At 44.7% G+C, this 24,346-nt stretch overlaps 1 protein-coding gene across 3 annotated transcripts in view; it reads left to right on the top strand.

The window, feature by feature from the left end:
• LOC131675795 (beta-1,3-galactosyltransferase 5-like) overlaps window positions 1–24,346 on the top strand; it is a 119,729-nt gene that overhangs the window by 72,013 nt on the left and 23,370 nt on the right. The window contains exon 4 of one of the 3 annotated variants that reach the window (XM_058980731.1): window positions 17,012–18,000. The exons of the other annotated variants lie outside the window; for them this stretch is intronic. Coding sequence (XP_058836714.1) covers window positions 17,012–17,145 — 134 coding nt within the window. The 3' untranslated portion in view covers window positions 17,146–18,000. Of the gene's footprint in view, window positions 1–17,011; window positions 18,001–24,346 lie in introns of those variants that run through there. 3 annotated transcript variants of the gene reach the window in all.

Raw genomic sequence — 24,346 nt, 5'->3', positions numbered from 1 at the left:
CTGACATGCTTTGTGTAGCAGTAGCGTTATAAACCGTTTATGATTTCTTTCTGCATCGTATAATGAAAATATTAAATTGCTGGATCAATTAAAGAAAGATGGCGTTTGGTCACGGGTTTCTTACAAAAATATTGTATTGCGTCTAACATCAGCGTTTCGAAGGTCTTCATCTCCAGGGCAAATATATATGAGATGAATACCTTCGAAACGCTGATGTTAGACGCAATACAATATTATAATCATGTCCTATGCCGCTCCCGGATTTGCTTGCCGTAGGCCTTTAATCAAAATCCCGGTCGCGTCCGTTTGAATCTCAATCCGTCGACAATCTGGTTAGTTTGCTGATGATTCCGACACGTGGACAAATCGAACCCGCCGGTTAATGTAACGTCGTCACCGTTTGATGCTTCACGTACAGTGAATCTAGAGTGTAGCGTAGTGCATCAACTAATTTGCCCTTTTGGCATGTGAATCGACTCACCTTCCGTTATCTTTGCTCGGGACGCTTCCTTCTTAGGCGACTCTTAGGTACGTTTTGCCGCTTCAACCAGCCTTGCCGACAGCTAGCAGTTGTTTGACAGTTTGATACTGGTTTCTTGTATGTGTATTATGTGCGTTTTACCGAAAAAGGAAACACCGAGTTTCGTTGACTTATGGATGACAGTTGCTGTTTTGCTGAGTATGACGTTCGAGCGACCCTTGCCGCGTATTTCGATTTTCATACACGTCTAATTGGGGTTTTAGGAATTTAGGTGCACACTAAAAAAAATCGTAGTAATATTCAATACATAATGACTAACGTAACACTGTACTCAAATTTTTCAACTTTCAACGTCCACATTATATTTAACGTAGTGATTTTAGCAAACAAACGGTGCATTTGGCGAGGATGTCGCGAAGAGATTTTCGTAGTATTAACAACATACAATCGTGCTTTCCCGTAAGCCGCCAAAAGGCGGGGTTAAGAAGCAGAGGTTTAATAGTAAACATTGATTTTTATTATATACTCATACAGTATACTATGTCTTACTTACTTTCTACTAACTAATAATATTTATGAAATTCATTATGTCTTCTGTGTGCTACACCATATATCTAATTCGATTATATTATTTTTTGATACCTCATTGCATGCTACATTTATTAAATGTATCATATTCATTATATGCTTCACATTATATTTATTTTTCATTTTTAAACTAAATAACTGTATGATATTCATTTTACTCGTTGATGCTTCATTTATATATTTTATAATTATTATACGCATCATTTTCATTTACAGTTTTTCTTCACATCTCGCCCTGAGCAGAAGCAAAAAATCGTCCCGCGCAAGTGAAACAGTCAATTCTACCTAAAAATCAATCGGTGTCTATCACACAAGCAGTCCATATAACAATAGCCTATACCTACTGTGAGATTTAGTGATGAGTGACGGTGCCCAGCAAAAAGCAACCCAGATGCGGCCGAATTGTGTTGCTGTTGATTTCTCAAAATGCTTAGGGACGTTGCGATATTTTCGATACTAGTACGGAATCGATACTTCTGTTTTCGATACTCGATTTTTTTGGTATCGATACTTCAAGCACGATACTTTACTGATATCGATACAATCTTTACGATATCGAAACGAATCGAAGGAACCAGTAGTTGGAATTCTGAACGATTTTGAAATGATTTCCGTGTGAAATGTAATTACCTATTCAGGCTGAACGGTTGCGGAATCAGTTGTTGTATTTGAGTTGCTAAATAACTGGAGCACCGATCGCATTTGATAAAAAAAATCGATTCCGAACATTGCCCATTATTTGACAGTCCATGAGACTTTCTGATCAGCCAACTATTTATTGTCTATCTTTTCTGACATTCGACGTCTGACAGAATCGTCGACGGATCAGACCAATAAAAAATATTTGTCGAAAGATTTTTTTCTTTTTGCAGAGTAAAACGTTGGCTGACAAAACCCACTGCTGAATTGCCAAACAACGGTTTGTAGATTACCTAATTCAGGAAAAGCTACTGTAAAAGTTTGGAATCGAATGGCGATACTTTCAAGTATCGATACTACGACTACGATTATATCGAAAGTATCAGTACCTGCATTCGATACCAGTATCGATTCTAAGTATCGATGTATTTTAATATCGAAACGTCCCTAATATGCCCCGTAAGACCAGCCATTCGGGAAGTGGAACAGTTATTAAAAGTGCAAATGGAACTCAATCTGGCTGAAGTGAAAATCCTACAAATGTATCATATTAAACATTGCGTGCTAACTCCGCTAGCGAATGACGGATCTCAATAGTGGCATGTCTGTAATAATATACGTTCATGGAACTATTGAGAACCAGAGCTACAGGTCCAAAGCCCTGGTAAAGGAGGATGGTTGTGATGATCTGGGCCGAGGTCACAAAGCAAGGTAGGTCATAACCCCAATTCCAAGGCGTGAAGCGACCCGTGCCGAGGGATGAGTGATCGAGGGGGTGAAAAAGATGCTCGATCGTTAACGGAGCCTGTGGGGTACCTGGGCAACCCCTACAGTAAGCGTCCCTTACCACGTTAATGCGGAGCTCTGGCGTGGCGGACATTTATTCTCGCGCTACTCGTGGGATCAAACATGGAGTCAACAAAAAACAAAAATAAACAGTCGGAGGTGCCAAACCCCTTTGCTAGAGGTGGTTTGGCGAGGTCTCCCCCGTGGGGAGAGTAGTGGAGCGATGAGTGCTGCATCTGAAAGCACCAGTGACCCCCCAGCAGCGGTAGGAAATAGCCCTACCAACGCACCGGACGGGCCACTATCTGCGATGCGCAAAGTGGTGGAGCAGCTCGATTTAATAATCGAGTACACTAGCGCAAAGCAAAACATAAGCAAGGAGTTAAAACAGAGTCTCCTGGAACTCCGAAAACTGTTCGTGTCGCAAGACAGAAACAGCAGGCTTATGCCAAGAGGGTGGAATGTCGGGAGAAGTCCGACAGAGAAACCCAGACAGTGGCCTCCAAGAGGGAGGGAAAAGAGAAGGTCGATACGGGCACTCAGACAGTGGCCTTCACCTTCTATGGAGCAGCCACGTCGCTCGAAGCGGCGGCCGAGTTCCCCTCGAAGGGAAAAGGCAAGGGCAAGGGCAATCGCAAGACGTCGTCGAACGCGAAGCGCCCTAGGAAGTCGCCAGGCGAGGGTGCAAAAACCGACACCACACGGCGTGCAACCGTTAAGGCCAAACGCCGTCTGGCTGAAGTAAGCGAGGGCGAGAGTGACCTCGCTGAGCAGAGCGTTGGTACCAGCAGCCCGGCACGACCGGGGCAGGGGGCCCAAACCCCTGGACGCTGGTCACCAGGAAGAAGCCGGCACCGACACCGGAGGTACCGCGGCCCGCGAAGAAGGCCAAGGACAGAGGCGAGGCCTTGTGGTTAAAAACCGACAAGAACAAATACGCCGATGTCCTAAAGTCGATGAAGGCGGCCGAAAGCCTTTCGGCCCTTGGGCAAGATGTGCGTAGCGTGAGACGCACCAACACGGGAGAAATGCTTCTGGTGCTGAAGCGAGGCGCACAATCTAGTGCGGTATACAAGGCCTTGGCCCAAGAGGTCCTTGGTGAAGGCGTCCAAGTCAGGTCGCTAGGGGCGGAAATGACTCTCCAGTGCAAGCATCTGGACGAGTTCACGACCGCAGAAGATGTCGCAGCCGTTAAGGAACAATGCGACGTCACAATCGAACGGGCCTCTGTGCGATTTAGAGATGGACCCTCTGGCACCCAAGTAGCCTACCTCAGGCTACTGAAGGCGGATGCCAAAAAGGTAACCGAGAAAGGGAAGCTGAAGATCGGCTGGTCGGTATGCCCTATTAGCATACCCCAGCCGCCTTCAGTAGATAGGTGCTATCGGTGCCTTGAGTCCGGCCACAAAGCCTACGAATGCAAGGGCATAGATAGGAGCAAACTATGTCGTCGCTGCGGCGAGGAGGGACATAAAGAGCGGGGTTGCACTAAGGCACACAAGTGCCTTAGCTGCACCGCTAAGAAGCAAGCCCATAAACATGCTATGGGCGGACCTTCGTGTCCCTTCGGTGAGTTAAATAAGAAGCCGTGAACGCCACACAGCTAAATCTTAACCATTGTGCAGCAGCCCAACAGCTGCTGTGGCAGTCGGTCTCGGAGTCGAGGACAGATGTCGCCCTCTTATCAGACCCGTACCGCATCCCTGCCGGCAACGGCAATTGGGTGTCGGACGGGTCTGGAATGGTGGCAATCTGTACAACGGGACGGTTCCCGGTTCAAGAGGTAATACACTACTCCGCCGAGGGTGTGGCGATTGCCAAGATCAATGGGGTGTTCTATTGCAGCTGCTACGCCCCACCAAGGTGGCCAATAGAACAGTTCAACCAGATGATCGACAGGCTCTCGTCGGACCTAGTGGGTCGGAAACCGATAGTCATAGCGGGATACTTTAACGCTTGGGCAGTGGAGTGGGGTAGCCGCTGTACAAATAGCAGGGGTCAAGCGCTAATGGACCGCGACCGGGGCAGGGGGCTCAAACCCCTGGACGCTGGTTACCAAGAAAAAGCCGGCACCGAAACCGGAGGTACCGCGGCCTGCGAGGAAGGCCAAGGACAGAGGCGAAGCCTTGTGGTTAAAAACCGACAAGGACAAATACGCCGATGTCCTTAAATCGATGAAGGCGGCCGAAAGCCTCTCGGCCCTTGGGCAGGATGTGCGTAGCGTAAGACGCACCAACACGGGAGAGATGCTCCTGGTGCTGAAGCGAGGCGCACAATCAAGTGCAATATACAAGGCCTTGGCCCAAGAGGTCCTTGGTGAGGGCGCCCAAATCAGGTCGCTAGGTGCGGAAACAACTCTCCAGTGCAAGCACTTGGACGAGTTCACGACCGCAGAAGACATCGTCGCAGCCGTCAAGGAGCAATGCGACGTCACAATCGAGCGGGCCTCTGTGCGATTGAGAGACGGACCCTCTGGCACCCAAGTAGCCTACCTCAGGCTACTGAATGCGGATGCCAAAAAGGTAACCGAGAAAGGGAAGCTGAAGATCGGCTGGTCGGTATGCCCTATTAGTATACCCCAGCCGCCTTCAGTGGACAGGTGCTATCGGTGCCTAGAATCCGGCCATAAAGCTTACGAATGCAAAGGCTTAGACAGGAGCAAGCTATGTCGTCGATGCGGCGAGGAGGGGCATAAAGAGCGGGGGTGCACTAAGGCATATAAGTGCCTTATCTGCACCTCTAAGAAGCAAGCCCATAAACATGCTATGGGCGGACCTTCGTGTCCCTTCGGCGAGTTAAATAAGAAGAAGCCGTGAGAGTCACACAGCTAAATCTTAACCATTGTGCAGCAGCCCAACAGCTGCTGTGGCAGTCGGTCTCGGAGTCGAGGACAGATGTCGCCCTCTTATCAGACCCGTACAGCATCCCTGCCGGCAACGGCAATTGGGTGTCGGACGGGTCTGGAATGGTGGCAATCTGTACAACGGGAAGGTTCCCGGTTCAAGAGGTAATACACCCCTCCGCCGAGGGTGTGGCGATTGCCAAGATCAATGGTGTGTTCTATTGTAGCTGCTACGCCCCACCAAGGTGGCCAATAGAACAGTTCTACCAGATGATCGACAGGCTCTCGTCGGACCTCGTGGGCCGGAAACCGGTAGTAATAGCGGGAGACTTCAACGCTTGGGCAGTGGAGTGGGGCAGCCGCTGTACAAATAGCAGGGGTCAAGCGCTAATGGAAGCGTTTGCGAAACTCGATACTGTGCTAGCTAACGATGGCTCCGCTAGTACATTCCGTAGAAACGGAGTGGAGGCGTGGATTGATTTGACCTTTGCCAGCCCGAGTCTGGCTCCAGGCATGGAATGGAGGGTAGACGAAGGCTACACCCATAGCGATCATTTAGCAATCCGCTTTAAGATCAACTATGGTGTGCAGCATCCGAGGGCGGGAGATCCCTGTCAGGTACGCGGGTGGAAGTCCAATCACTTCGACAGCGAAGCTTTCACTGCGGCCCTGGGACTGGAGGCCAACACCGACAGTCTAAGCGGGGATGCGCTGGTAGCTGTTCTATCACGCGCGTGCGACGCCACTATGCCGAGAAAAACACTGCCAAGAAACGGTAGATGCCCGGTATACTGGTGGAGTGCCGAGATTGCAGCTCTACGTTCAGCCTGTCTCAGAGCTAGACGTAGGATGCAAAGAGCTCGCACCGAGGATGCAAGAGAGAACCGCCGTGAAGTGTTTCGAGCTGCGAAATTAGCCCTTAACAAGGCTATTAAAAGCAGCAAGAGAGCGTGTTTCGACAACCTGTGTGAGAGTGCCAACGCGAATCCGTGGGGTGACGCCTACCGGATTGTGATGGCCAAGACCAAAGGGGGCTCCTCACCCCCAGAACGGTCTCCGGACCGGTTGGCAACGATTATCGAAGTACTCTTCCCGTCTCGAGCCACAAGCCCCTGGCCACCTGCACTACGAGACAGTGCGGGCACGGTCGAAATGGTGGCTCCAGTGACGAATGAAGAACTACTCGCAGTGGCTAAATCCCTAGCAATGAACAAAGCTCCAGGGCCGGATGGAGTTCCAAACAACGCTCTCAAGGCAGCGATCATAGCGAACCCGAACATGTTCAGGCTAGCTATGCAGAGATGCCTTGACGAGTGCCGTTTCCCCGATAGATGGAAAAGGCAGAAACTGGTGCTGTTGCCGAAGCCCGGGAAGCCGCCAGGCGACCCATCGGCGTACAGACCAATCTGTCTGATAGACACGACTGGCAAACTGCTTGAGAGGATCATCCTCAACAGGCTCACCCCGTACGCGGAAGGTACGGACGGTCTGTCAAGCAACCAGTTTGGCTTTCGAAAGGGTAAGTCCACAGTGGACGCTCTCAACTCAGTGATAAATACTGCCGAGATAGCGATCCAACGGAAAAGGCGAGGTATTCGATACTGTGCGTTAGTGACACTTGACGTGAAGAACGCATTCAACAGCGCAAGCTGGGATGCCATCGCGCTCTCGTTACACCGGCTTAGCCTACCGGTGGGTCTGTACCGGATCCTGGAAAGTTACTTCCAAAACCGCGTACTGATATACGAGACCGATGCCGGTCAGAAAAGGGTTCCGATTACCGCCGGAGTCCCGCAGGGCTCGATCCTAGGCCCGGTGCTATGGAACCTCATGTATGACGGGGTTCTGAGACTGAAGTTCCCTCCTGGGGTCAAGATCGTCGGCTTTGCCGACGACGTAACCTTGGAGGTCTACGGGGAGTCAATTCCTGAGGTAGAACTAACCGCAGAACACGCGATTAGCACGGTGGAGGAATGGATGAGCGCGAGAGGCCTGGAGCTCGCTCATCATAAGACGGAGGTAGTTATCGTCAACAACCGCAAGTCGGCACAACATGCAGTTATCCATGTGGGAGAAGTCGCGATCACTTCACAGCGAAGTCTGAAGTCTCTCGGAGTCATTATAGACGACAAGCTGACCTTCGGCAGCCATGTCGACTATACGTGCAAGAGAGCGTCGACTGCTGTTGCGGCACTATCGAGAATGATGTCCAACAGCTCAAAGGTGTGCGCCAGTAGACGTAGGTTACTGGCAGGCGTTGCCGTATCTATCCTCAGGTACGGCGGCCCGTCATGGTCAAGAGCACTGAGGGTAACCAGTTACCTACAGAAACTGGAGAGCACCTACCGCGTGATGTGCCTCAGAGTGATATCTGCCTACCGCACGGTATCACACGATGCATCCTGCGTGATAGCGAGCATGATGCCAGTCGGGCTGGTCATTCGGGAAGATGAGGAGTGCTTTGAGCTACGTGGAAATAGGGGAGCCCGCGAGCGCACCAGGGTGACCTCGGTCGCCAGATGGCAGCGTGAGTGGGACAACTCCTCGAAAGGTAGGTGGACCCACCGGCTGATACCTAGCATATCGAGCTGGGTGGGAAGACCCCATGGGGAAGTTCACTTCCACCTGACACAATTCCTGTCAGGCCATGGCTGTTTCCGTCAGTACCTCCACAGGTTCGGACACGCGGAGGTCCCAGTCTGCCCGGACGCCCAGGTGTAGATGAAACTGCCGAACACATACTGTTCGTATGTCATCGGTTCGACGTCGAAAGAAGAGCAATGCTTGACGTCTGTGGCTGGGACACAACCCCGGATACCCTTATCCAGCGAATGTGTCAAACGGTGGAGAAGTGGAACGCAGTCTCGGCTGCTACCATCCAGATTGCCAGTAGGCTACAGGTAATCTGGCGAACCGAGCAACAGACGGCGGGCACGGCTAACTAGTGATTGGTTAGTTGGAGCGAAAAAGGCCAAGCGCAAAATAAGAGAGTGAATGGTCTGTTCATGCCGAGGTAGGTTGGCGCAGCGAATGGCAACCGCGTAAGGGGTAAACCCAGCCACCCCGAAGCAAGACAGAAGAGTGAGTGTATAGGCGTATAAGTGGACTGCCTCATGCCAAGACGGGAGGGTCGTAGCGTAGTATGTTGGAACTAAGCTATCGATGCCTCATGGCGTGGCAGAGGAGTGAAAGGGTGAGCATCCAAGTCAGTCTCACATTGCATGTTAAGGGTGAGCATAAAAGTCAGCCTCACAGGTTGGTAGAGGCTAGCACAAAAGTCAGCCTAGCAAGGAATGAAAAAGGTGAGCACAAAAGTCAGCCTCGCATGGTATGTCAGAAGTGGGGCCTAAGAAAAATGTCCCACATGGGATGCCAGAGGGAGTGACAAAGGTACAATAGAGTGGCACGATTGAGAGTGAATCAGGTGATAGGGTGAGCACCCAAGTCAGCCTCACATGGATGGGTAGGGCGAGCACAAAAGTAAGCCTAGCAAGGAATGAGTAAGGTGAGCACACAAGTCAGCCTCGCATGGAACGTAAAAGGTGAGCACAAAAGTCAGCCTCATGTGGGAGTGTTTGAGAGTGAATCAAAGTGTGATTGAGAGAGCACCCAAGTAAGCCTCATACAGGATGTATGATCGCGTGAGTGAGAGTGAATGAGTACATTTAGTACAGCCATCCCCCCAGAAGTAATACCGAGAGGTAGTTCCTGGGAGGAATGATGGCGGAGCCCAATGGAGTTTAGTCGGTATTAATGGCTGGTCACCATTCGAGTCCGACACGCCCCCAGTGCACCCCGTGTGGTAGATTGGACCCTACCGTTAGCACGTGTACTGGGCTAGGACATAAAGGTCTTCTCCATTGTAAAAAAAAAAAAAAAAAGCGCTAATGGAGGCGCTTGCGAAACTCGATACTGTGCTAGCTAATAATGGCTCCGCTAGTACATTCCGTAGAAACGGAGTGGAGGCGTGGATTGACGTAACATTTGCCAGCCCGAGTCTGGCTCCAGGCATGGAATGGAGGGTATACGAAGGCTACACCCATAGCGATCATTTAGCAATCCGCTTTAGGATCAACTATGGTGTGCCGCATCCGAGGGCGGGAGATCCCTGTCAGGTACGCGGGTGGAAGTCCAATCACTTCGACAGCGAAGCTTTCACCGCGGCCCTGGGACTGGAGGCCAACACCGACAGTCTAAGCGGGGATGCGCTGGTAGCTGTTCTATCACGCGCGTGCGACGCCACTATGCCGAGAAAAACACTGCCAAGAAATGGCAGATGCCCGGTATACTGGTGGAATGCCGAGATTGCAGCTCTACGGTCAGCCTGCCTCAGAGCTAGACGTAGGATGCAAAGAGCTCGCACCGAGGATGCAAGAGAGAATCGCCGTGAAGTGTTTCGAGCTGCGAAATCGGGCCTTAACAAGGCCATTAAAAGCAGCAAGAGAGCCTGTTTCGACAACCTGTGTGAGAGTGCCAACGCGAATCCGTGGGGTGACGCCTACAGGATTGTGATGGCCAAGACCAAAGTGGGCTCCTCACCCCCAGAACGGTCTCCGGACCGGTTGGCAACGATTATCGAAGTACTCTTCCCGTCTCGAGCCACAAGCCCCTGGCCACCTGCACTACGAGACAGTGCGGGCACGGCCGCAATGGTGGCTCCAGTGACGAATGAAGAACTACTCGCAGTGGCTAAATCCCTAGCAATGAACAAAGCTCCAGGGCCGGATGGAGTTCCAAACAACGCTCTCAAGGCAGCGATCATAGCGAACCCGAACATGTTTAGGCTAGCTATGCAGAGATGCCTTGACGAGTGCCGTTTCCCCGATAGATGGAAAAGGCAGAAATTGGTGCTGTTGCCGAAGTCCGGGGAGCCGCCAGGCGACTCATCGGCGTACAGACCAATCTGTCTGATCGACACGACTGGCAAACTGCTTGAGAGGATCATCCTCAACAGGCTAACCCCGTACGCGGAAGGTACGGACGGTCTGTCAAGCAACCAGTTTGGCTTTCGGAAGGGTAAGTCCACAGTGGACGCTCTCAACTCAGTGATAAATACTGCCGAGATAGCGATCCAACGGAAAAGGCGAGGTATTCGATACTGCGCGTTAGTGACACTTGACGTGAAGAACGCATTCAACAGCGCAAGCTGGGATGCCATCGCGCTCTCGTTACACCGGCTTAGCCTACCGGTGGGTCTGTACCGGATCCTGGAAAGTTAGTTCCAAAACCGCGTACTGCTATACGAGACCGATGCCGGTCAGAAAAGGGTTCCGATTACCGCTGGAGTCCCGCAGGGCTCGATCCTAGGCCCGGTGCTATGGAACCTCATGTGTGACGAGGTTCTGAGACTGAAGTTCCCTCCTGGGGTCAAGATCGTCGGCTTTGCCGACGACGTAACCTTGGAGGTCTACGGGGAGTCAATTCCTGAGGTAGAACTAACCGCAGAACACGCGATTAGCACGGTGGAGGAATGGATGAGCGCGAGAGGCCTGGAGCTCGCTCATCATAAGACGGAGGTAGTTATCGTCAACAACCGCAAGTCGGCACAACATGCAGTTATCCATGTGGGAGAAGTCGCGATCACTTCACAGCGAAGTCTGAAGTCTCTCGGAGTCATTATAGACGACAAGCTGACCCTCTGCAGCCATGTCGACTATACATGCAAGAGAGCGTCGACTGCTGTTGCGGCTCTATCGAGAATGATGTCCAACAGCTCAAAGGTGTGCGCCAGTAGACGTAGGTTACTGGCAGGCGTTGCCGTATCTATCCTCAGGTACGGCGGCCCGTCATGGTCAAGAGCACTGAGGGTAACCAGTTACCTACAGAAACTGGAGAGCACCTACCGCGTGATGTGCCTCAGAGTGATATCTGCCTACCGCACGGTATCACACGATGCATCCTGCGTGATAGCGAGCATGATGCCAGTCGGGCTGGTCATTCGGGAAGATGAGGAGTGCTTCGAGCTACGTGGAAATAGGGGAGCCCGCGAGCGCACCAGGGTGACCTCGGTCGCCAGATGGCAGCGTGAGTGGGAAAACTCCTCGAAAGGTAGGTGGACCCACCGGCTGATACCTAGCATATCGAGCTGGGTGGGAAGACCCCATGGGGAAGTTCACTTCCACGTGACACAATTCCTGTCAGGCCATGGCTGTTTCCGACAGTACCTCCACAGGTTCGGGCACGCGGAGGTCCCAGTCTGCCCGGACTGCCCAGGTGTAGACGAAACTGCCGAACACATACTGTTCGTATGTCATCGGTTCGACGTCGAAAGAAGAGCAATGCTTGACGTCTGTGGCTGGGACACAACCCCTGATACCCTTATTCAGCGAATGTGTCAATCGGTGGAGAAGTGGAACGCAGTCTCGGCTGCTACCATACAGATTGCCAGTAGGCTACAGGTAATCTGGCGAACCGAGCAACAGACGACGGGCACGGCTAACTAGTGATTGGTTAGCTGGAGCGAAAAAGGCCAAGCGCAAAAAAGGGAGTGAATAGTCTGTTCATGCCGAGGCAAGTTTGGCGCAGCGACTGGCAACCGCGTAAGGGGTAAACCCAGCCACCCCGAAGCAAGACAGAAGAGTGAGTGTATAGGCGTATAAGTGGACTGCCTCATGCCAAGACGGGAGGGTCGTAGCGTAGTATGTTGGGACTTAGCTATCGATACCTCATGGCGTGGCAGAGGAGTGAAAGGGTGAGCATCCAAGTCAGTCTCACACGGCATGTTAAGGGTGAGGACAACAGTCAGCCTCACATGGTATGGTAGAGGCTAGCACAAAAGTCAGCCTAGCAAGGAATGAAAAAGGTGAGCACACAAGTCAGCCTCGCATGGTATGTCAGAAGTGGGGCCTAAGAAAAATGTCCCACATGGGATGCCAGGGGGAGTGACAGAGGTACAATAGAGTGGCACGATCGAGAGTGAATCAGGTGATAGGGTGAGCACCCAAGTCAGCCTCACATGGTATGGGTGGGGCGAGCACAAAAGTAAGCCTAGCAAGGAATGAGTAAGGTGAGCACACAAGTCAGCCTCGCAAGGAACGAAAAAGGTGAGCACAAAAGTCAGCCTCATGTGGGAGTGTTTGAGAGTGAATCAAAGTGCGATTGAGAGAGCACCCAAGTAAGCCTCATACAGGACGTATGAACGCGTGAGTGAGAGTGAATGAGTACATTTAGTACAGCCATCCCCCCAGAAGTAATACCGAGAGGTAGTTCCTGGGAGGAATGATGACGGAGGCCAATGGAGTTTAGTCGGTATTAATGGCAGCGTCACCATTCGAACCCGACACGCCCCCAGTGCACCCCGTGTGGTAGATTGGACCCTACCAATAGCACGTGTACTGGGCTAGGACGTAAAGGTCTTCTCCATTGTAAAAAAAACATTGCGTGCTGATTTCGTTCAAGAACATTAACCAAGCTGAGTCATTCGCCTCGCGAAATAACATGCAGCACACCGCCGAATGCGGCAATGTTAAATATAGCATTCCCGTATACATCGAGAACGGCGAGGTAGAAGTTCGGGTCCATGATTTGGCTACGCGTACCCCTGACGGCGCGATTAAAAAATGCTTGCAAAAATACGGAGAAGTAGACTCCGTTACACATGATACATGGAGGAATTTTTTCCCGGGCATCCCCAACGGTGTTCGTGTGGTGAAAATGCGTGTGACCAAGCCAATTCCCTCTTACTTAAGCTTCACAGTGTTAGGAAGGGACGATGCTCTCATTCAACAGACATCACTAGTCACGTACCCAGGGCAAATTCCTACGTGCCAGTTCTGCACGAAGAAGCTGCACCTCGGAAAACCTTGCGTAGAAACTGTTAAGGAAAACTCAAATCCAACTGAAATCAGCACACAACCATCTTACGCTAAACCACTAACAGCTGCAAAACCAACATCTATGGATCAAGCACCAACAACCAGCAACAACAACAACGAAACGAATGTCGATAACGAACATACTGAAACGACCCTTACGAGTAAAACACAAACTGGAACATCCGACTGCGAGCAGCAGGAAAGTAGTACGGATGAGGACATGGACGTGAACGATAACGCGAAAGAAGACAAACGAAATGAACCTTAACTTGCAGTGGACAACACTGGCAATATTTCGCCCCCTAGAAAAAGGATCTCAACACGCAGCAGAAAGCTGCGCCTGAACGAGACCAAAAATTTAACGTAGCTGTTTTTTTATTGTAAAAAAAACAAACAATCCGCCTCGTCGAGCTACCGCATTTGGGCCTAAATAAATTTATTAATTATAAAAAAAATATCATTTTCATTTTATAGAAATTAAATATTATTAGGTTGGGTGGGAGCATCAGGGTATCCTTCAAATTACAGCTTGGTCTAGATGTCGTGGTTCGCCAGCTTCTATTCACAAGATCACGCTGATCGCATAATTTTACGGGATAATGCTGTTATTTTCAACGTTCTTATCTGACAAGCGGTAATAAGATTGACGCGCCCTTCTCACACAAACCATCAGGCAGTGCCTTAACATGTAATGGAAATTGCGTTATTCGAATGGCGGGAACGTATCATTGGAAGGAGATTCTCTGCCCCTTTTGATTGCGCATAAATGTCTCTGTTTATGGCTCCACTCCCGTTTAGCCCTTTATACAGCGATTATGTAAATGTCATTTGATAACATGATTTTATCCTTGCTGTTAAATGCACCTGCAGGCACCGGAGTATTCCATGCACTGATGGTGGCTTCTTATATCATCATCATCATCATCATCATAAATGTCAGCAATTTTCATAAATGGACACCTATGGCGTTCATTCGGATATTTTCACAAATTTCATAAGACTGTCTTATGAAAATAATAAGAGATGGATTTAGAAAATTTCCCCTCCCAATCATAACGACATTACTAACGCCTCGTGTACGGGGCCCTATAGAAACATCCGATTCTGTTGCAAAGCGACAGTAGGAAAAAAGCAGTCATATTGGTAAGCCTGCACATGGGTAGTGTACGGGGCCCTATAAGGGCCCCTTACACGCGCAATAAAAGTGTCATTACTAAGTAATGACATTACTAGAATTGTATGGGAATTCCGTCATTACTCACCTTACACGATCATTAAAAGTGACATTACTGCTCAATAATGACATTACTAACGCCTCGTGTACGGGCCCCTATAGAGACATCCGATTCTGTTGCAAAGCGACAGTAGGAAAAAAAACAGTCATATTGGTAAGCCTGCACATGGGTAGTTAACATAAGAGATACAAATGATATGCTCTTACCTTTGAAGTGGAGCAACGACATTCCAGCTTCTTTTTTTAAGTATCTCGAAATACAGAAGATTACCCCGTCGCGCTAAAGAAACCGAATATGATGACTGGTAGTACTTGATTATCTTTTAACATATGCTGACATTTGACAGCTATAGTGCTGAAATGCAAACATTATTATTAGCGTTGTGAAATTAATCTGAACAGAAACGTGTCAGTGAAAGTGCAGTACGGGAATGTTCTGTTGTGGAGGCGCCCGAAATTTTGGTACCCCTTGACAATCACCATCCTGCTTTGGAAGTTTTGCTGAAGTTCCGCCCATGTCTTCGTTACGTTACGTTGATAAATTCAATTTTCGCAAGACAGATTATTCCGCTCTTCCACGCTCTCTAATGCGAATCAACTGGAATGAGTTGCAACATTTTGCAAATGACGACGATGCTGTAACTCACTACAACTGTTTACTTCTGGAATGTGTTGCAGCTTCAGTCCCAAAATATCAACCTGCCAAGAAACTACCTTGGTCTAATGGAACTTTACGCAGACTAAAACGCTTGCGTAGTAAAGCACTTCGTGCTGTTACTAATCGACGATGTTCTTTATCGAAGCGATTTTTTTCGCTCGCTAGTAACGATTATCGCAGTTATAACAAGTTTCTCTATAGACGTTACGTAAATCGAATACAACTGAATTTACGTCGGAACCCCAAGGGATTCTGGTCGTTTGTTAACATTAAGGAAGGTAACTAGTCTCCCATCTGAAATGTTTCTCGACAACGATGCAGCTTTCTCTGCTGAAGATAAGTGCAGCTGTTTTGCACGGCATTTTTCGAGACGACTCTCAAGATTCGGCATCGCCTGAGGTGATTTACAACGCTGTTCGAGACGTCCCTTCTGACATTTTCAGCATGGATGGATTCGTCATCGACGATGAAATGGTTCGTTCGGCTATCGAGAAGACAAAAGCGTCCTTTGATTCCGGTCCGAGTATTATGCCTGCAGCTGCATTGAAAAAATGCTCGGACATCTTGGCTACACCACTCGCGCTACTTTTCAATAGGTCGTTTCAGCAGCAAACGTTTCCAGTGCACTGGAAATGTTCGACACAAATCCCTGTTTTCAAAAAAGGCGACAAAGCGTAACGTTGAAAATTACCGTGGCATTACTGCGCTTGGAATTGAATCAAAACTGGTTGAGTCACTGGTTAACGAAACACTACTTGCTTCCTGTCGACAGTATATTAGCACCTGTCAGCATGGTCGTTCGGTGGAAACCAATCTAGTGAGCTTTTCGTCATTTTGTATGGATAATATGTGCAAAAAACTTCAAGTGGATGCGATATACACTGATTTGAAATCTGCCTTTGACAAAGTGAATCACGATATCCTGATTGCCAAACTGAAAAAAATTAAAGGGTTGTGTACAGGACACGACCACGGTGACATTAAAAATGTAGCTTTTTCAAGAGCGTGCAAATGAATTTTATTTATCACACATATCGACTCACGTTCTTGTTCACTCGCCTGTTTTCATATGTTACAGTTTGCTATATACCCTCCCCATCAAAACATAATTTATTGAAGGTCTTTTAACGGTAATCTATTAATTAATCAAGTATCTCACTAGTTGATTGGCATTATTTGACTGATCCATCTAGTAAAAATAGGCTGGTCTGTCCAGAAAATATATTCAAAAGAAAAGTTCCATATTGAGAGCTGTGATGAGGAAGCCCACGCCCGCCAACGGAAATATACAGATTCTCCATGAAATATGAAATTTCATTTTCATTTTTAATATTCAATAATGTACTAATGAACTTAAGTAAACAATCTTAAGTTTAAGTATTTCTTGATCGATTAGTGGTGGAAAAAATGAAATTATTTGATAAATTACATTGTTATGCAACGTTCGCACTACCAGTTAAAACGGGTTTTATGCTATCTTGGTGACATTTTTCTTGTTGCTAATTATTAAAACGTGTTATAACTCTGTAGTGTGAACATTGTATTATTAAACCAATTCTGCAGCGTTTTATGTTATACTAGCTGAAACCCATCGCGCGTTGCTGCGACTTTCAACGCAATAGGAGGAAAACACTATTTGTTCCGTAGCGCTATCTGGCGGGCAGATAATCCCCAACCAATAGCACACAAACACGCTCCATAACAAATGCCTACTATGTATAAATTTTCACGACAATCGGTGAAGCTGTTTGGGAGTCCATAAATCATATACATACAAACATTGACTTTTATATATATATATATATATATATATATATATATATATATATATATATATATATATATATATATATATATATATATATATATATATATATATATATATATATATATATATATATATATATATATATATATATATATATATATATATATATATATATATAATATATATATATATTCAATACAGCTGCAGGCATAATACTCGGACCGGAATCAAAGGACGCTTTTGTCTTCTCGATAGCCGAACGAACCATTTCATCGTCGATGACGAATTCATCCATGCTGAAAATGTCAGAAGGGACGTCTCGAACAGCGTTGTAAATCACCTCAGGCGATGCCGAATCTTGAGAGTCGTCTCGAAAAATGCCATGCAAAACAGCTGCACTTATCTTCAGCAGAGAAAGCTGCATCGTTGTCGAGAAACATTTCAGATGGGAGACTAGTTACCTTCCTTAATGTTAACAAACGACCAGAATCCCTTGGGGTTCCGACGTAAATTCAGTTGTATTCGATTTACGTAACGTCTATAGAGAAACTTGTTATAACTGCGATAATCGTTACTAGCGAGCGAAAAAAATCGCTTCGATAAAGGACATCGTCGATTAGTAACAGCACGAAGTGCTTTACTACGCAAGCGTTTTAGTCTGCGTAAAGTTCCATTAGACCAAGGTAGTTTCTTGGCAGGTTGATATTTTGGGACTGAAGCTGCAACACATTCCAGAAGTAAACAGTTGTAGTGAGTTACAGCATCGTCGTCATTTGCAAAATGTTGCAACTCATTCCAGTTGATTCGCATTAGAGAGCGTGGAAGAGCGGAATAATCTGTCTTGCGAAAATTGAATTTATCAACGTAACGTAACGAAGACATGGGCGGAACTTCAGCAAAACTTCCAAAGCAGGATGGTGATTGTCAAGGGGTACCAAAATTTCGGGCGCCTCCACAACAGAACATTCCCGTACTGCACTTTCACTGACACGTTTCTGTTCAGATTAATTTAACAACGCTAATAATAATGTTTGCATTTCAGCACTATAGCTGTCAAATGTCAGCATATGTTAAAAGATAATCAAGTACTACCAGTCATCATATTCGGTTTCTTTAGCGCGACGGGGTAATCTTCTGTATTTCGAGATGCTTAAAAAAAGAAGCTGGAATGTCGTTGCTCCACTTCAAAGGTAAGAGCATATCATTTGTATCTCTTATGTTAACTACCCATGTGCAGGCTTACCAATATGACTGTTTTGCATTTCTTATAAAAGAAATGTATAGAATTCGCTCAAACTTTCAAGATTTTTTCCGAGGCCCGGAGGGCCGAGTCTTATATACCAATCGACTCAGCTCGACGATTTGGGACAATGTCTGTGTGTGTGTGTGTGTCTGTGTGTGTGTGTGTGTATGTAACGGACAAATTCTCATTCGTGTTTCTCAGCAATGGCTGAACCGATCTTATCCAAACCAATTTTAAATGAAAGAACTAAAAAATAGTATGAACGCTATTAATTTGTTTTTGATTCTGATGTTTAGTTTCCAAGATATGAATGTTTGAATGTGTAAAAATGGCGTTTTTTGCAGTTTTTTTAAATTATCTACCGAAATTGACAATATAGATTTACAATTTATATGTTTTTAGACAGCTTTAACGAATACCTTTCGAACAAGCTATAGATTGTTGAAATCGGACTATTATCAAAAGAGATATTTAACATTGAATGCGGACGAAAGATTTTTATCATTTCCCATTGCCAGAAATATGACCAAAAACATGTAATCTATTATTAACGCCAAAACGGCTTATTTTAGGTCAATAGTATCTTCGGAGAATTTAATGGAGGAAATATGCCCTTTCTTTTGGTATTGTGCTTTTGCTGATTGATCCCCCTATGAGTGAGATATTTTCACAAATTTTCTTGGAAGTGATTATATCGAAATGATGCCTTCTACAAATTTGTAGCTCCTACTTTTGCGAATAACTTTACTGAAGACTTTAAATATCTATTTTGAATACTTTAAAAGTTATGGCTTGTTGTTTGTGGATTACTCTTTGTCGCCTATTTATTGTTCAATATAGTAATAATCCATTGAAATAAGCCAAACATTATTTCGACAAATCGAATTTTGTATTTCATTTTTCTATCTACAACCGCTAGAAATAATCACCGAACATTTCCAAGTTGTCTGGAAGGAACTTGATAACTTATCAGTGCAAAAATGTTCATTTGTGCGAACCTTCTGACTGCAATTTTTCTAACTAATGACCATCGGATCGATCTGAAACATATCGGAAAATGAAAAGCGAAATAAATAACTCCAAGCAATGGCGTAGCCCAGAGAAGGTTTTGGGGTTTAACACCATACAACGCTCCCCACCCTCCCCCCCACCACACCCAAAAAAAATATTGGATTGAAGTTGAAAATTTATTGATGCAGACTGATTTAATTCAATATTACAATAACAATTATCTGATCCGTAGATTGATAGCCTGTTGTTGTAAACATCATGAGGACTTTTGATAAATTGTCGAAATGGGGTCCTGATATGTAACTGATCTTGATTTCACAGTTGTCTAATAGCATCAATATCAAATTCCTGCCTGAAAACATTCCAATAGAAAATTACAGAGTTCTGCAATCAATCATAGTCCTCAGATTTATTTTCAAATTGATCTCGTTTTTGTAGAGATGTACTGTAATAATGGTCTTTATTTAATAGGAAGAGAAGTTAAAATTGATTTAATGTCTATGAAACATAGAACTGCTCACCAAAAAAATGCATAACTTTCAACATTTGCTAAAAATGTTCTTGCCTTTCTCATTCACTCTAAAATTCGTCAATCTAATCCAGACCCGGAGGGCCGAGTGTCATATGCCAATCGACTGAGTTCGTCGAGATCGGAAAATGTCTGTGTGTGTATGTATGTGTGTATGTGAAAAAAATGTGACCTCTGTTTCTCAGAGATGGCTGGACCGATTTGCACAAAGTTAGTCTCAAATGAACAACCTTCCCATCGGCTGCTATTGAATTTTTTATTGATTGGACTTCCGGTTCCGGAGTTACGAGTTGAAGAGTGCAATCACACAGCAAATTCCCATATAAACTGAAATGAAAAATTTTCAAAATCAAATTTGTATTTTTGATGCCAAATGACTTTAAAATGCATGAAACATTGAGATGTTTGACAAAAATTGACTTTTTTTGGACTTTGGTACATTCTTGTCTTTCTCATATAGAAAGGTTATGCAATCACTTTAAAAATCGTCAATACCGGCCCGGAGGGAGTATGCAGTGAGGGGTTGCTACTTTAAAATTAAAACTAGTTTAAAATTTCTTAACAAGTTGAAAATTTTCGGCCGGATCTGTACCTCCCGGACCTTTCTCCATGATCCGCCGCTGGTTTCAAGCGATGTTTCAGTGTCACATAGTATCTCAAGATCGTGGCTGTCGATCCATTGTATGTATGTGCAAATCGTACTGAACATGTAATATTCATTTCCACCATTGTATTGAACATAACCAGCCATGGAATCTTAGTCTGGACAAATGAGACAAGCACAATTGCACCACTAGGTGGATTAAGACAGGTTTTTTTGGGAATGCGCCGAGTTGAGACGAAAACGTAATATGATTAATAACGAGGATAACACTTTCCGAATGTAGAGAGAAATTTATGAAAAATAACGATGTCCATTCGATTCTAGCAGGTTCTGATCGATTTTGATGAGCATTTGATTTTTGTTGTATGACCAATTATATGTATAGGTCAAAGGTTTAAAATCAGTAATTTAAGGTCAAGATAGCATCATTTTGAAACCGCCAACTTCGGAGGTTTAGTATCTTCGATGAGTTTTACAAACGTTAAACAGCGCATCATTTGATAAAATAATTTTGACGGTATATCGTCCAAGAAGTATTTATGGTGATTTTTCTCAGGTTAATATTCATGACTACAATAAAGTCTCAACAAATTCGCTAGACACGAACTCTGTTACTATTTTCTGAAAAATTAATTCTGCATAATTTTAAAACTTCAAAAATTACGGTTTCGGAATTATGCCGTTTGGACAGTATGATCGATTTTCACCAAACCCCCACCAAACCGAATTTCTGGCTACGCCGCTGACTTCAAGTAAGTAGAAACAAAGTCGTTCTACACTCGTTCACAAGAAACTTCTTCGAATGCTGAATATCTATTATAATACATTGCAACCCTGATTTTATCAGCCAAATATGAACATATGTTTGATGGGCTCTAGCGGACGAACAAGACTGAATTCGAATAAATCCTTTCTTGAGCATGTTTTCCTTATCATGAAGATGGAAATATGCAAAAATAAAAAGTTCATCATAATCAGAAATAGTTATCAGACTACATCAAGGGACGGGAAGAATATTTTAAACGCTTTAGTTTATTATAAAGAAAAAAAAAATTGCCCGCTTTAGTCAATGTCCCCATTTTGTCAGCCTAAAATACGCCATGAGACTGATAAAAATGGGTCTTTATTGTATGTATTATTCACTGTGTTTCACATTAATAGGTACATTTCATTTTTGGAAAAAAAAAAAAAAAAAAAAAAATCATTTTTGGGGATTTTTTTATTGCATCGAACTACAACAATTTTTAGGTAGCTTTCAAGAGGTTATTTTATAGACTTCTTCCAAAATTTGGCGAACCTATTCCAATTCGTATACCAATTAATTGGTATACTTAAGGGTTAATATGTTGCAGATAGAGAAAATACTGAAATTTTCAGCTTTTTTCCTACACAATATTACGAAAGATTATTAAACAATTTTTCTTAATAAGTTTGTGAAAATTATAAACTATTTGAAATTTTTTAATAGTTTAATTCTTTATTTAACCGCGATTTTTTAATAAATAGTGACCATCGCTTCACAACGTAGTCTATTTTTCATGGCTTGCGGTGAGCACGATCTCTCGAATTGCTGAACTGAAAATTATGGAATAGAAATTAATTTTTGGTATTCTTTACTTTACTCGCTGCGCAGATAGCTCTGAATTAGACCCGCTGGTGCCCTAAGACGATTTCGCTAGATTTTCAGAGCACTGTGCACCCAGTGCATTAACGCAAGTGACGGAAGGTTATCGAAAAGTTTCGTGAAAATGAAAATTCCAGTAATGATGATGATTTTCCCAAACGGTTCGTTTTCGAGAGGTTTTTATTTGTTCTTTGGCATTAGGATTAGCGATAATAATTCAAATTAATTCAAATCAAGGATACTACTGGGAAGTCACCTTTAGAAAAAGTCGATGTCGAAGTAAAATTTGGAACTATGCACGCATGCACTTCAGAGATAGCGTGATATCCGGAGCTGCGATTTCATTTCAACCCTTTTTTGTGAAAATGGCGATACTTACAAATGTAAACATAAGGCTTTTTTCATACATGCGAATGAGGGCTTTGAAACGCAACCAATTAACCTAAAATTTTGATTCTACGATATAGCTTTCTTAAACTACAGCAAAAAATACAACGGGCGAAACTGTATTTTTGTTTGTTTATTTAAAGTTTCGCCCTCCACGCTCCATGCAAACAAACAGGGCGATACTTTTTTTGCTAGCAGTTTATAAGCGAAACTGTCATTTTCGTATTTTTTTAGGATTATTAAGCTGATACCAGCTGTAAATAGTAACAATGATCGCTATTGAAAAAAAACCCGGACGAAATCGGTGGTGTATAACGGTAGTTATTGTAAAAAAACGTAAGAACGATACTTCAATGCTGATAGGTGGGACCGAAAAAGTAAACAATCGCCAAAGGGGCGATACCATCATTTTGTAAATTTCAATAGCAAAAACAAATTTTAATTTAATAATTTCAAATACTTTATGAAGTTTTGGGTTTCGATCACTGAATCATGCAATCTAGGATGTAAAAAACACAATAGTTCTTAAATAGGAAATAAAAGTCTGGAAATATTCACTGTTGATTTTCTTTGAATGGTGTCACTGCTAGTATCGCCCTTTTCAAGAAAAAGCCTTGATTTCTTAGTTCTCAGTCGCGTTGGTGATTTGAGTAAAGTATAAACTTCAAATCGATTAAAAAAATGCGATTTTTTTGGCTCAGTACAATATATAACCCCTTTAGGAAAATTCAGTTTTCCCACCACAATTTAGATATTTTATTAACAGAGCATTAACAATAATTCGTAGCTATGTCTATTTTATGGGCCATTTTTTCGCTTCCCATTGATTTGATTTGAGATTTCTAGCACTGATGTTGTCCTATGCTGATTTGAGCGATTCTCTGAGTCCTGCCACTTTCCCATGTAGTATGTGTTATCAAAAACATCGCGAAGCATCAAGTTCTAAATGTTATCAAACGATATAATATCCGAAGAGAGTGATAAGAGTTATAAGAAATGTCTCATCACACTGTTAGGTGGATTAAAAGCGTTTTTTTCCTACTGTCGCTTTGCAACAGAATCGGATGTCTCTATAGGGCCCCGTACACTACCCATGTGCAGGCTTACCAATATGACTGCTTTTTTCCTACTGTCGCTTTGCAACAGAATCGGATGTTTCTATAGGGCCCCGTACACGAGGCGTTAGTAATGTCATTACTGAGCAGTAATGTCACTTTTAAAGAACGTGTAAGGCGAGTAATGATGGAATTCCCATACAATTCCACTAATGACACTACTTAGTAATGATACTTTTATTGCGCGTGTAAGGGCCTTTTATGTGTGCTCAACGCTCTCTTGCTGCAGCACGTTCGCTCGCCAAGCCGAACTGTAATGGCAACAGTGTAATCTTCTGAGAAAAAATGCTGTTTGGGGACAGTCTTTGCCGCGCTCGTTTTGTTGAGAATATTCTACACCGAGCAAAATTTACATTGAATTTCCATAAAAATGCCTTATGACTTTCAGACATAAGGGGTTTAAATGGATTTTATAAGTCTGTCTTATGATTGGGAGGAGAAATTTTCCAAATCCATCTCTTATTATTTTCATAAGACAGTTTTATGAAATTTGTGAAAATATCCGAATGAACGCCATAGGTGTCCATTTATGAAAATTGCTGACATTTATGATGATGATGATGATGATGATATAAGAAGCCACCATCAGTGCATGGAATACTCCGGTGCCTGCAGGTGCTTTTAACAGCAAGGATAAAATCATGTTATCAAATGACATTTACATTATCACTGTATAAAGGGCTAAACGGGAGTGGAGCCATAAACAGAGACATTTATGCGCAATCAAAAGGGGCAGAGAATTTCCTTCCAATGATAAGTTCCCGCCATTCGAATAACGCAATTTCCATTACATGTTAAGGCACTGCCTGATGGTTTGTGTGAGAAGGGCGCGTCAATCTTATTACCGCTTGTCAGATAAGAACGTTGAAAATAACAGCATTATCCCGTAAAATTATGCGATCAGCGTGATCTTGTGAATAGAAGCTGGCGAACCACGACATCTAGACCAAGCTGTAATTTGAAGGATACCCTGATGCTCCCACCCAACCTAATAATATTTAATTTCTATAAAATGAAAATGAT

This window comes from Topomyia yanbarensis, chromosome 1, assembly GCF_030247195.1.
Source record: "Topomyia yanbarensis strain Yona2022 chromosome 1, ASM3024719v1, whole genome shotgun sequence".
NCBI classification, from domain to species: domain Eukaryota; kingdom Metazoa; phylum Arthropoda; class Insecta; order Diptera; family Culicidae; genus Topomyia; species Topomyia yanbarensis.
Note: the sequence above shows the minus strand (reverse complement) of the source record. Positions and strands in the feature narration are given on the sequence as shown.